The 14,706-nt window shown below is 35.9% G+C and overlaps 1 protein-coding gene across 1 annotated transcript in view; it reads right to left on the bottom strand.

Annotated features, from left to right (window-relative positions):
- WDR70 (WD repeat domain 70) overlaps nt 1-14,706 on the bottom strand; it is a 142,467-nt gene that overhangs the window by 101,012 nt on the left and 26,749 nt on the right. The window contains exon 6 of the mRNA XM_082783005.1: nt 803-862. Coding sequence (XP_082639131.1) covers nt 803-862 — 60 coding nt within the window. The remainder of the gene's footprint in view (nt 1-802; nt 863-14,706) is intronic.

Here is a 14,706-nt window from a genome sequence, read left to right as displayed (position 1 = left end):
TAGCCCAAAGTGAAGACCATAAACAGCAGCAGCGTGTTCTTGTAAGACCAAAGAAGAAGATGGGGAAATGATTTGGGAATGGATTCAGGGCTAGTCATAGCCAGAAAAATTTTTTTACTTTGTAGAAGCAGATCTTGGATCAAGCAACACATAAAAGCATTTGAATGTGTGTTGGAAGATGAAATTACCCAGGAAAAAAGAAAAGATACTGAGAACAAAGACACAAGATCCAAGCCAGAAAGTGTTTCTTTAAAAGAAAGTGAAGAAGGAATATTTGAGACGAAACCTTAAAAAGATGCAGTTAAAGACAAGGAAGAATACAGTTTCAAGAAACTGAGGATGGCTTATAAAAGGCACTTAAAGATTCAATGAAAATGAAGGAGACCTACATTCTGCTACAGAAAGGTCGGTCATTTTAAACTTCAGCAATGACACCCTCCTTGAAAAGCATGAAAAGTCAGAGAAAGGTCTAGATTAGAACTGTGTCTAGACTAGAAAGGTGTTGAGAGAAGTCTAGAGTAATTCTATCTAATAATTGTAGAGTATGAATTTGCCAAAAAGGAAGAAAAAAATGAGACAATGGTTCAGTCAAATGAATTCAAGTTTGGGTTTTTATCAGAAAGGAAAGGTGTCAGTCCAAAAGCACACCTTCATTGCAGTAAGAAAAGAACTAGACTAAAAAAAAAAAATTAACAGATCAGCTTCTTGATTTCAGCCGATAATAAATATCCAGTAACTTACTTAATAGACTGGATCAGTTCTAGAAAAAAATAAGAAATGTTGGAAATGTGTTACCACTTACTGTTTTCGTCCCGTGTTGGAGTGTAATTTCATGAGAATCTGGAATTTTCTTGACAGGGTTCTGGAGGAAAAAAGACAAATTCAACTTTGTGGAAACAGTGTTACAACAACAAAACACTGAAATACATATAAAGGTAAAAAATGTTTCCCCTCACACATGTGATAACCCGAGGGAAAGGGGACAAATCAGAAGCAAGAGACCAATTCCAGATTTTTATTTTCGTGGTTATAGCCCTAAAATATGAGGAATAATTAAGAAGGAAAAAAAAAAAAAAACAAACCAAAAAAAAAAACAACAAAAAAAAACACCTTAATAAAGAATGAAAACAGTAGAAGATTTCCTACTTTTCCTCTTTAGAACACAGTAAAATTCTCTTTGGTTCTTAATCAGTAATAACTAATGATCTTGTGATGGATTGATTAAATCATTGCTCATTATACAATTACTTTCCAAAAGAAGGAATCTATGAGGTTAATGAAATTAATTTAAAAAAATCTATAAATTCATTACAGAAGTTAAATTATCTATATTTTTAACTGGGATCATGGATTAGCTTCCAAATTCCACCTCTGTGATTATCTCCAGCTCTCATGGGGCTTCATGACTGCCACTTCAATGGCAGTCATAACATAGAACAACATAAGTCAGTGCATTTCACTTAACGGCAAGATACAGACTGAAGACAATTACAGCTTAAAACATCACACTAACATCTGTAACACAAATAGCTACAGAGAATGAAACTTTCTGGAAGTATTTCAGTGACTGGAAGGTTCTACAAAGGTCATTCAAATCATTATTCTCAAAATATTCATGTCTGGTACCACTAAGTTTCCTAAAACAGACACAATCCATCATTTTGATGCCAGACATCTTGGTTATAATTTGCTGTTGCCAAAACATAATTTTAAGATAATTTTTATGCACACTTTTTAAGTTACATTTCTCTTCTTATCCATCTTTGCCAATTCCTTCCTTTTTTTTTTCCACTCCTCTACAGAAAGTCACTAAGGCATGAGGCTCTTTTAAACCGTTTTTTTTGTTTGTTTGTTTTTGTTTTTACTCTAGTTCTATCAACTTTATTTCTCTGGTAGAATTGAAACTTTTTCCATCTTTGATTTAGCCAAACATACCATTCTTCTAACTCTACTTTTTATCACTGACAACGTCCCTGATTCTCAAAGCAAATGCAGTTTCTCCCCACCTCTCCTTTTCCCTCCCACTCTCTCCCATGTAAACCCAGCAGAAGACTCATACCTGGTGTTTTCACATTCACAGTATAAGTACATCTTTGATAGTCATAAGCATCTGAAGGGAACTCCAGTATTAGCATGTAAATCTTACACCTACACTTCAGCAAAAAAATACCCATGGGACTCTGGGTCCACACAAAGTCTGAACAGGTAACAGTAAATGTTTACATAAAGCTGCACACAACACTGTGAAAGGTACAGCCCACACGTCCCTATGTCCTACTTCCGCCATCTCACAGGTTCACAAGTTGAGAAGCAGGTGTAAACTGAAATGCCCAAGTGAAGCTTTGGTTATGAAATTCAGCTTATCATTCACTTGGCACTATAAATCACCCAGAGAAAGGTGTAAGTGCAACACACATGCAGTTTTCCATGCCTGATAATTTGCTATACTATAAAATGGTATTTGAATGGTGTAGGAATGCAAAAAACTGCTCAGCAGCCATTGACTGTACTTGCTATCTAAGCACATTTCATAAAAACAGAAGGAAGCATGAAAAGGAAACAACACAGTTTCAAAGCTTCATGTTGCTGTCACAAAGGATGCATCACTCCTGTGAATCAAAGGCTTTCGGATAAATTTCATCTACTGCTGCAAGGAGAAACAGTACTGTGGTCATTCTCAACTTAATCACTTCAGGGTTGCTAATTTTATATTCCAATCTGCAAAGGCAGGTTTTATTCCTATTATTTTAGCAGTAAGTTTAATTTTGAGAGTATCTTAATTACTTTTAGAGTTATTTTCAACAGCTCAAACAGAAGGTTCTCATGAATATCCTTATTACAAATAAAGCAGCTAAGAGCACCACAATTGCAGATAGACTACCATCTACAATAGCAAGTGACAAGCTCAACTGCTTTCAGTCACATCTTTTTTTCTTCTTGGGTAGTTCCAAATGAAATGATTTACATGTTTTTCACTAAATACCACCGAATGACCAAGAAATGACAGCTAAAAAGCCTAAATAAATAAACAACATTTTCACACAATTCCTCCAGGTTAAAAACCAAAATGTGCTAGCATAAACTTAGTTAATTGCTAGCTCCTCCAGGTGACAATAATCAAATCTCTTTTTTAATTAGAATACTGAAACACACAAGAACACTTTTGTTGTACAGTGCACCCACATCAAACACAGTTCTGGCTACTTATCTTTAAGGGAAAACAACAGGAATTCTGTCACCTTATAAATCAAACATCCTGACCCTAAAATTCAGACATTTGGAGAGAGCAAGCAGTGCTACATTCTGCAGTGTCCAAAGGATGCCTGACTGTTCAAACTATTCAAAACAAAAATTAAGATAACAACCCCCAGGAACATATCCTGGCTTAACAACTTCAATTCAGCCAAACATTTACAAAAAACAAATTCTATTTTAGTAACTATAAACTTCCTAAGCTATTGCAAATACTATAAATATCTTGCATATATTGGAGCATTACTAATCAGAGAGGTAGAGCTCAACCAAAATGTATTCACACTGCTAGGTGTTTGCAGTTGCTGCTTGGATTTCAGCTTCTAGTTTACACACAAACATTTAATGTTTTAAAAATGCTGTTTTGCACATTTTTATGTAATTAGATTAAGATGAACTGAAATACTATAAGTTGTTGATTATTTTTTTTTTTACCATATCAAAACAAAGATGACAGTAAATCTCTCTCCTTTTTTCATTTTTGGTGTTAACATATCTCCTGTTACTTTTTACAAAAAGTCCCAATTCCCCTGCCTTTTTTAAGATTAATACGCATTAAGCCCATAAAATAGTGTATTGTAGGAATTCTCAATTTTACCCAAAAATTAAAAGCAAGCCTTACCTTTTAAACAATTTCTGCAAAGGGACAGTGCAAGTCAGGAATGACATCTGCAGTTTCCTGTTACATTTTTCCAGGTAATTCCACCCCTAGCTGAATGTTAAGCTCCTGTGCCTGACACCACTCTTCCATTCACTGCGCCCCACTGTCTGTAAATACTGCATTTTTATTTGCCTTTTTTTTTTTTTTTTTTTCTCGTTCCTTTTGGGAGCTTCCTTATCCTCAAGCAATACTTGTAAAATATGCCACTAGAAACTACAGGCTGAAACTAGGTCAAAGTCTCCAAGATCTCTTGAGAAAAAATCAAAGAAAAATGAAAAAGAGATAATCCAATAATGGAGATCAAAACAGGTATGAAAATGGATACACGAAGGCAAAATTGGTTAAAATCTGGATTTCTATATCATACAGGATATCCTTAGGTATTCTTAGGGATACCAAATATGAGCAATAATCATCATAGAGGTTTGGTATAAAACAGAGGGATACAAGAAGTGGGAGAAGAATGGGCCAGTATTTAATAGACTTGATGTTTGGCTTGAAGAGAAAGTTAGGTCCCTTAGAAAAAAAGAATCCACTAAACAATATAACTGACGCAAATATACAATGAAAAAACGCCTCAGCCATAACCATCTATTAGCCTTGCAGAACCATCCAGACCATTCATTTTAGATGTCTAATAAATTAGATTATGTTCAAAGTCTTAAATGGATAAAAGGAAAGAGACAATGAAATGCAAAATGTAAATTCCATAATGGCACTACAAGGCACAAACCCAGGAGATACTCTGCTGATCCAACAAACACAATAAGCACGAACTGAACATCGTGGGGGAAAAAAAAATATCCACTGGAATCCTCCAAAGCGTCCCCCAAAAATACCACTCAAAGGTAGACTACAGGTCCTCAAATTACTTATGTTTTCATGGCCAAAGCAGAGGGAGACAGAATGATGCATCTGTCTAAAAATACCTATACTGCTCTGTTTCTAGAGATCTGTAGTTTATTATATGTAAACTGTCCTGAATGAAAAGAACTTCCAAGCTAACAAGTAACAAGTAACATTGCATGCACCAGGCCCTTAAATGAGAACTTTTCTGGGCACCCACAAGAATACAATTTAACAGAGGAAACAATTTTATTTTTTTTTCTTTTTTTTTCTGTGTTGGGAATTGTCCTCGGATTCCAGTATAGGGGATTCTGCCTTCCTTGGGGATTTCAAGATCAGATGCTGCACTGGAAGCAAATATGACTTTGCTTTTCTGGATAGCTCCCGTGTTCTTAGAACTTTACCAAAATGCTGACTGACTAAAGAATTGCAGAAGCAGAGCTATGCTACAGCATGGAGGAAAAACACGCAAACAGTTAAAATAAATGTAAGCACTTTTCCTGTCTAGAGCAGGGAAAGAGGTTAAAGTAGGCTTGGCTACTAACTTTAAATACCTTAAGCACTGCACTAAAAAAGTCCTTCCTGATTGATTTAATCCAGCAAAAATGTGTAAACACTCACTCCCTGCTCTTTTGGGTCTTGCTTCGGTACACTCCAAATAGCAGATGCTGTCTGTTCATGGGCTAGATTGAAGAAAAGGAGGCAGGAACTACACTTTATAGAGATTTCTCCATTTCTGGTGACACTGCAGGTTTCGTAAAGTAAATTGAACAGAGATAGTCTGAGGCAGAACTGCTGCCTCAGTAGAAGACAGATGGAATAACAGGGTTAAGGAAGAATAGCTGGTGGAAGCAAGAGGGGGTTGACAAAAAAAAAAAAAAAAGTAGTATCAAAGGATTATGGAATTACCTGTTAAGGTAACATCAAGTAGCAGCAGCAATTCAAAGACTCATCTGAAGGACTTCCTACAGAAATTCATGTTTAATAACCCAAATCCAGGCCTTCTGGCATTTAAGATTTTTTTTTTTTTAATTATTATTATTTTCAAGCATTTTGTTCAAATGCCACATTTGTGTTTTAAGTTGTTACTAAAGCCTCCTCTCTTTCTCTCCAAAATGATTGAATTGCATGGAAAAGCAAAAGCCGCACTGCTGGGAGGTGAGCAGGAGAGTCAGAATGCCTTTGAAAAGCATCTACGTTGGACTCCAGTATGGACACTGACAGCACTAAAATCTTCTTTCTCATGACCAGGCAAGAACAATTTTCTACTTATTCTAGAGGGATCTGGGAGTCGTGATAGACAGCAAGTTGAATATGAGCCAGCAGTGTGCCCTGGCAGCCAGGAGGGCCAACCGTGTCCTGGGGTGCATCAAGCACGGCATCGCTAGTAGGTCAAGGGAGGTGATTGTCCCGCTCTACTCTGTGCTGGTGCGGCCTCACCTCGAGTACTGTGTGCAGTTCTGGGCACCACAGTATAAAAAGGACATGAAACTGTTGGAGAGTGTCCAGAGGAGGGCTACGAAGATGGTGAAAGGCCTGGAGGGGAAGACGTACGAGGAACGGCTGAGGTCACTGGGCCTGTTCAGCCTGGAGAAGAGGAGGCTGAGGGGAGACCTCATCACAGTCTACAACTTCCTCGCAAGGGGTTGTCAAGAGGCAGGAGACCTTTTCTCCATTAACACCAGTGACAGGACCCGCGGGAACGGGGTTAAGCTGAGGCAGGGGAAATTTAGGCTGGACGTCAGGAGGGGGTTCTTCACAGAGAGGGTGGTTGCACACTGGAACAGGCTCCCCAGGGAAGTGGTCACTGCACCGAGCCTGTCTGAATTTAAGAAGAGATTGGACTGTGAACTTAGGCACATGGTCTGAACTTTTGGGTAGACCTGTGCGGTGTCAAGAGTTGGACTTGATGATCCTTAAGGGTCCCTTCCAACTCAGGATATTCTATGGTTCTATGATTCTATGATTCTATTATTCTCCAGAGAATTCAAAAAAAAATTGAAAAACAAAAGGTAATCAAAAGTGACAGAAGTAATCAAAGAGATAAATGTGTCTCCTAATAAAAATGTTCATACTGTAAAATGTTATTATATACTGTAAACACCTTGAAAGAAAGCGTTCTTAAGAGATTTGAAGTATAAAACAAGTGGGCAGATTACTCATCAATAGTCACAATTGAATGTACGGGATTTCTGACATGATAGCTCTGAGAGCAGAGAGGTATATAAGCTCCTCAACTTATACTGATAATTAATTAAAAAAAAAAAAAAAAAAAAAAGCCATTGCATTATGTGCTATAGTATTATATAACTGCCACTGTATCCTTCCACAAGGATAATCCCAATGGTGGAAGGCTGTAAATAACTTTTATTTAAAAAGTTACATTATTTTTAAAATTAAAAACAAATGAGCAATTTATATTCAATGTTACTCCCTTATTTCTGTATCAAATATGTTCAGATTACAGGTCAAAGTAATCTCCCTTTGAAACATCACCTAAAATCCAACCCAATTGTTTATCTTATTAGGGAAAAAGAAGTAATAGAAGTTCAACAAGCTTAACAGGGAGACACTTGCAGTTCTTTCTACCTTGCATTCAATTTGAACTGATACTATGTATGTAAATGCATGAAATTCAAGGAACTATTCTAATGATGGTGAACAGAAAGAACAGAATCTTGCTCCATCCTTTGACATTAAGTCTTATATCTGTCTGATAACACTTCAAAAAGTGTTGAGAGGGAGTATTTCACAACTTGAAAAGATAAATATGCTTCAGTCTTCTTTTCAAACTACAATAGCATCTTAAGCTGTTGGGCTGGATTTTCCATGACAGCAGTGAAAGCTGAAGACAGTAATAAGAGTTTAAATTGTGTTTTGTTTGTTTGTTTGTTTTTCTGTTTGTTTTAAACCCCTTTTGTAAATAAACACAAACTGATGTTCATGATTTGTTCTGGAAGTTACCCCTCAGACACTAATTAAAATCATACTACTTGTAAAATGGGAAATTATTCCACATCCTAGTTTTTCATTATTTTCCTTCATATCTTAAACTGAAACTACATGCCTAAAATGTATACTAAGGTTGTATAAGAGTACACTCAAGAGAAAGATAGAAAGATGAGAAAATATAACATGAGAGATGGGTAAGATATTTTTTAAACAGCAACAGGAAGACAGAATGTTTTCTGGTTTATAGAAATACATTATCCACAAACTTTCATGAAGGAAGCATCCATAGTTGAGAAGACATTTCAACACCTTTTAATTTCCTCTTTTAGTTATTTCCTCTTTTTAGATATTTTTTGATGCACACTTACATATTATTAAAATCAGTTTTGTTTAGATTCCTATAACTACATTTACAAATGTGATGCAGCAAAATATGGAAAACAGTTGCCTCAGACTTCCCATACAGTCTTCAAAAATAGACAACTAATTCCAAAAGAATAATCTGTATAAAAAAAAAAAAAAAAAAAAGAAGAAGAAGAATCTGTATCATGTATCAAGACTCTGAATCATTTGGAGACCTCTTCTCTTTATCATCTACTCACAGAGTGTAAGGTAAAGAGGTAGAGTGTTCGGGGAAATTCCTAACAGAGGTGCCTTGCCATGGTTGGATTAATCAGCGCCTCTCTGTGTGTGCGTTTACTATCTAATATTTTGGCCTGAAAAAGATAAAGAAAAATGAAAACATTATGGAAAACAAGAGGGTTCACATAAACACTGCTATGAATCATCTTGGCCAATATTCCCATGAAATACCCACAATATCTGTTTCTCTTGGAAAAATGTAGATAACTCATAAACTCCATGACAAATGCATAAGCTTTCAAAATGAACAGAAATATTAGAAGGTCCCTACACTGTGATGTCCCCCAGTTACCATTTTCAATTTGGGTAGCAATCAAAACAGCACAAAAAATACTTCTTGAATTTTAAGTACTAGAGAGCTAAGTAGAGATTCTTTTCTTTAGCAAGTTAAAATGTATTACTCTAGGCTGTCTCCAAAAATTAAAGAGGCATTTAAATAGCTAAACTTCCTTGCTAATGCCTAAAGGAAATAAATGTATTTATTCAATATGTAAACAGTACTGTGGCTAGCTTCTCTCAACATCTTCTAATTCACAGCCTCGTGATTTTTTTTCCTGTGATCTGAACCAGAGTGTTTTGTTAGATTTAGCAAGCAAGAGAAAATATCTTGGATTAAATCTTCATTCCAGCCTAAGACTTCCTAAAACTACAAATTCACAACATTATTCTAGGTCAGATAAAACGTACTTTATTAGATGGTGGTAGTTTAGAGACTGTTCCCATACACAAAAGGTAACATGAACTAAATCTCTTCTCTTTCGTGCCACTTCTGAAAAGACTCCAGTGGCCTAGCAATTTACAAAAGCTATTGCAATTAGGGAGTCTCAGCACAGTTGGCAAATACATTTTTAAAATATAAACACCGTACTTCTAAAGGACACCAAAAAGCCTGCCTGATCTTTCTCTTGGGAGTTTCAGATAGATTTCAGGAGGTTGCTATTTTTCACCTACACTCTAAAACCCCATTCAGATAATTTCTCAATTTGTAACAAACCCTTGATTTACGAAACCAGAGTTTATATTAATATTTATGACCTGGAAATTGTTCTTACAATATATACAAGAGAGATTCTCTTGAGCTTTGTCCAAAGCAAGTTGTAATCTCTGATAAAACTGATGTACATCTATAATTGTGGTCATTCAAGTTTCTTTTGCAGTTTCTGGGAGAGCAATTTAGTTAAGCTAAGTGTTCTCGTGATATTCCGGATATGTTATATTCTGCTTACATAACCACCTGTCTATTTCATTTTTATCATCTCAGTTTCAAATGTGTATAAATATACCTCACATTTGTTAGAACAGTATGCAAAACTGCCACATACCACTGAAAAGCACCCACATTCTGTCAAGACCTAGCTTTACTACAGCAATAAGATACACAGAATGATTGCCACATTGAGAATGGGGAAAAGACAAAACCCGAAAAAACTAGCATTTTCATAGCATTTTCCAGAGACATAACCCTTAAGATTATTCGTCAAAGCTGAATAGAGTACTTCTTTTTGACCTAAATGGATACTGTTATTTATTCAGAAACCGTAAAATACCACAAATAACCATAGATCAGCTGACCATAAGGAGAAACAAAACAAACACACAGCTAATATCTATTCTCCTCTCTGAAAGCTCTTCTCATTCTACCATATAAAAGAATAAGTAAATTCTGAAACCACAAGGGGAAAATAATTGTGAACTTTCATCTCTCTAAAGTGCCAAATGTTTAGCTTAGACATAAACCAGCCTCACTTTGGCATTCACATAACTCACATTCAATTTTGTAAGAGTTTCTGTAAGATACAGATTTCACATGTGATTTCTAATGTAGGGAATGTAGCTCGGAAAACACGTGTAAGGATACAAGAACACAACATGAGACACAGCATCAGATTGAACCTAACTTTTCTTAATGTGGTACATCTTGCAGCTTGCTAACTAGCTGAGAAATAGTTACATTCAACTGACTCTAAAACATGCTTCCATCTAAACTTTACAGAGACTTTATCATATCATTGTTTGGCAAACTTAAGGAAAAAATTGTATAAAGTTCTTTCACTTGACTTACCAAGTAAAAAATATGAAAACCAAAGTTACACTAAGAATACCAGAAGCAGTATCCAAACTTTAAATATTTGGAAGATTTTTATACATTTTTCCAGTCATTAAATCAGTTCCACCTTCTCCAGATTTACATTCTGTCTTAGAATAAAATTATTAAGATTTGAATTTGAATCACACCTCTACAAAGTAAAAGATTCTTTGGAAAAAAAAAAAATGCCACCCTTCTATATAAACCTTTCAATTACAAATTAATATTCTTTTTATAAAAGTCAGTGATACCATTAAGCCTCTGTAATTCATTCAGCAAAAGGCAATTTCAGTTACATATGTTTCTACTGAAGTACATTAAAATAACAATATGGAAGTACATTGAAATTACAAGAGACCAATGCCCTAAGACTTCTGATGATCACACTGGCCTAGAGTTTCATAAACATCAAGATGATATTAACAAGAACCTCTACACCAGTACAACGGCAATCACATTACTGAGCCATCTTCTTAAACCACATAAGTTTTAACCACGACAGTTAAAGCAATACACAATTTAGGTGTAGACCAAACCATGACCTCTGACTTCGTGCAATTTATTTCATTCCTGCACACCCTGGTTTCCTCATCTGAAAAACCTGAATAAATAATATGTATCATAAAGAATCTGCTACAAGGGTTTATTCAACAATGTTGATGAAGTTCATCAAGGTCCTCAGGGATCCTGTTATTCTTAGCAAACACACTACAGTCAGCAAAACTAAACAATCACATCTCTAGAGAGAGAGAGTTGTCTGCACAGTCTACTTTTCAACAGTTCTCCAATTCTGATTGTAAAAAAGCGTTCACTACATGAACTTGAAAAAAGACATCTATGCACATTGCCGCAATTAGTGACAAACATTCCAGTTGTCTACAAACTTACTAATCAATTAGGATAAGGAACTAAAACTGAGGAGGTGGGGGGAAATCATTAGGTAAGTCATGCAAAGAAGATCTACAACCATGGGGTAGGAATAGGAGGGGTGGGAGTTAAAAATTACAGTACGTCTAAGTTACTGCAGGAAGGAAGGACAATTTCCTATCTAGCTCCCACAGCTGGTTCCAATTCTATTACTGTTTCGATTACTAATTCTCCCATGCCACACATAAATTACCTTCAAAACATTAACATTTAAGCTGTGTTATAGCAGCAGAATTTTATGTAATGTGACATGAGAAAAAACTGCTAAGTGACTTTATGCATCTGGAAATAAGAAAAGATACATTTATATTGTACACATGTGAGGTCCATCCTTGGAGGAAACACCTTTCTGCATGTGTTAGTAAGGTATATTCCTTTAGCTAAAGCTGTTATGTCAAAGGAAGGTAGTGCATTATGTTCAGTTTATGTACCCACTTTCTTAAAACCACTGTAATACCCATCAACACTACAAATAATTTTCAAGAATTATTTGAAATCTCTGAAAATTCCAAACGACTGCAATTAAACCTGACAAGACATACAACTAAACAGACAGCCATTCATTTCTATGTAGCAATTAAACAACTATTATTCACTATTGCTCAGTTGTGTAATATATGGAAACAGAGCGATGACCTCAACACATTTTGGAATGGAACAATGCCCACATGTCAAACCCAACACTAAAACTGTCAATCCACAAGGAATTTGAGGTCTATAAGTGTACAGAAGCAATGCTCTCACTTCTTAACTCAGACTACAATAAAGATCCATTTTCTAGACAGTGTACAAGATTTTAGCAGTGGATAAAGAAGGCAAAAATTTAGGAACATCACAACTTACTGAAATGCCTCATTTCGCAGACTTCTACTGATTTTATGTTAAGCCCTTATATATATTTCTTACTTAATAACTGTTAAAGGATGTAGAGTATTAGATACATCCCACAAGATCTTTATTCAAATTATTCAATAAACTTTTTGTTCTGCTCCATAAGGAGCTGCTTCAGATACTCCACACCACACAAAGATTACTTGAGTTACCAGAATGGTCTTCTTACATTTACAATTTAAAATTTAAATGTATATGATTCAGATTAAGTCACTATTAGTCATATACATAACCTTGATCACTTAACTGAGATGGATTAACATCAACATGCATCTTCAACTTGGTCAGCATTATTGACAGCTAGCAAGATATTTGTCACTCACACTCATCTAGTACAGAAATGACAATTTTGGATCTTCATGTGAAACATCATAGAAACTCTGTGAGCACTTTCTTTTCAAGTCAGGAGGAAAAGAACAGTCCTGGATATAAGGAAACACAGTTTTCATACCCCATGTCTACTACTTATCTGCTGTGAGACATTGCTTGTGTGCCTAAGTATCATGTCTTAAATGGGATAAAAATGTCCCACTTTGAATTTGTGCTACAACGATCAATAAATAAGGTGGGTTTGCTCATACCTTTGAGCTGCTCAGGTTCTACCAAGACAGAAGCCATTAAAAGTGTCTATTAGTAATACTGTAATACCCCAAGTCCTTACAAACTCATTTATAAAGTAAAGTAAAAACAAACAAAAAACACTTCAGAAAAAAAAAAAAAAAAAACCCTCTCTGAATAATGCTCATATTACAAGCAATTTTGCAACTGTTGAGAAAACATGTCTGTAGTGTTTCATGTCTTCTGGTTGACTGGTGAAGTTGCAGGGGAATGCACAATTCCATAACTACTGTTTCCATAAACAAGAAAGCTGTAAAAAAAAACACTCTTCAGTAGTTCTTCCTCTGTGACATAGGGGAAGAACATATGCTTGAACATAGTTCCAACTTAGTATTCTAACAAATGAGAAACGAAAGTACAGTATAAGCCAAAAACGAGCGTGAGAGAAACAGCTTATAAACACTTATTGGCTTTCCAGAGGAAAAGTTGCAGTGGTGGGAAGGAATGTATAACCCATAAAATCATCTGAATCAAAAGCAGTCCAAGAATTTTGGCTCAGATTTGTTCAAATTCCCTACTATGGACATCTTCCAGGCAACTACAAAAGAAGCCAAAACAAGGATTCCCAATTTTGCACAGTTTGCTGAGCTAGGGCAGAAATTAGCTGCCATTTCTGGAATTTGTTCTGTAGGCCTGAATTTTTCACATTAACCTCATATTTGACATCCACCTTGGACATGTGGGCCACGAGGAGATATGGCTTAGTTCTGAAACTAACGCTGTCTCACATTAACACCTACTGCTGTCCCAATCTTGCATGTTTCCCAGGACTCTTAATAACTTATATTTCATCTCTTAGGAGCCACATGAAACACACAGTAGATAAGCTTACAAAAACTGTTTTGGCCTAAGTTTGTCATTGCCACTAATCTGCTTTAAGGATAAAGTGCAAAGCATACTGATCACTTGACGGCACCTTTCTTCACAGGCCTGCCTTTTAAGCTTACCTTACTTTCCATGGTTAACCTTCAGGTACTATGGATCCTCACTTCATCTGGTTACCACAGGTTATATGCAGTCTAAGATACCAAAAATGGACCTCAGAGTAGAGAATGAGAGGAACCTCACAAGAGGATGCCATCATGAGATCCTAATAAACCTCTACAAACAGGGAGACACTCCTCCCCTGACACCTTATTAGCTGAAGTTACTCTTCACAAGCCAGTTGTTTCAGGCAGATGTCAAACTATTCCGTAGGGAAATATATTAAAATGCGAAAATTCTGATGCTGTTGGCAACCTGTTCCTACCTGTGAAACAACTTGTCCTTTGAATTTCAGTGCATTACAAAAATATGAAAACCGAATGCAAAAGAATCATGCTTTTAAAATACAATCATCTGTTTGGCACAAACTTGTACTATTATAATCAGTATAATATTATTAACATAGATTTAATCTATTAAAATGCACCATCAGCTATTCATGCATTCTCAAATCCTCACAGTCACTCTGCTACTGAACAATTACAGCACTGTGGCATATACATGTAGGTGAGGGAACCAGCTAGCAGGAGTGAGCAAGTACATATAAATAGATTTTTGCAGTTGGTTGTGGGTATCAAGAGCTTAGGAGTATCTATTAATACAGATAGGCACAAGATAGATACACATTGCACTGTCAGAAGTTTGCACAATAAAGGCAGTGGGGGAGTTCTGGCTAAGACACCGGAATTTTTCATAAGCTTAGATATTTGCTCTAAGACAGTAATTGCTGTTCAAGCGATAGGCCTGTTTACAAACTTTCGCTTAAAGAATTCAGATAACTCATGAGCAGTATTGTCAACTGCAAGCAAACCAACCTGTTTACCCCAATGGATGAAAGTCCTGAGAT

The sequence above is a fragment of the Aythya marila genome (genome assembly GCF_965140915.1).
Source record: "Aythya marila genome assembly, chromosome: Z".
NCBI lineage: Eukaryota > Metazoa > Chordata > Aves > Anseriformes > Anatidae > Aythya > Aythya marila.
The sequence above is the reverse complement of the archived record's forward strand: the minus strand, read 5'-3'. Positions and strand labels throughout refer to the sequence as shown.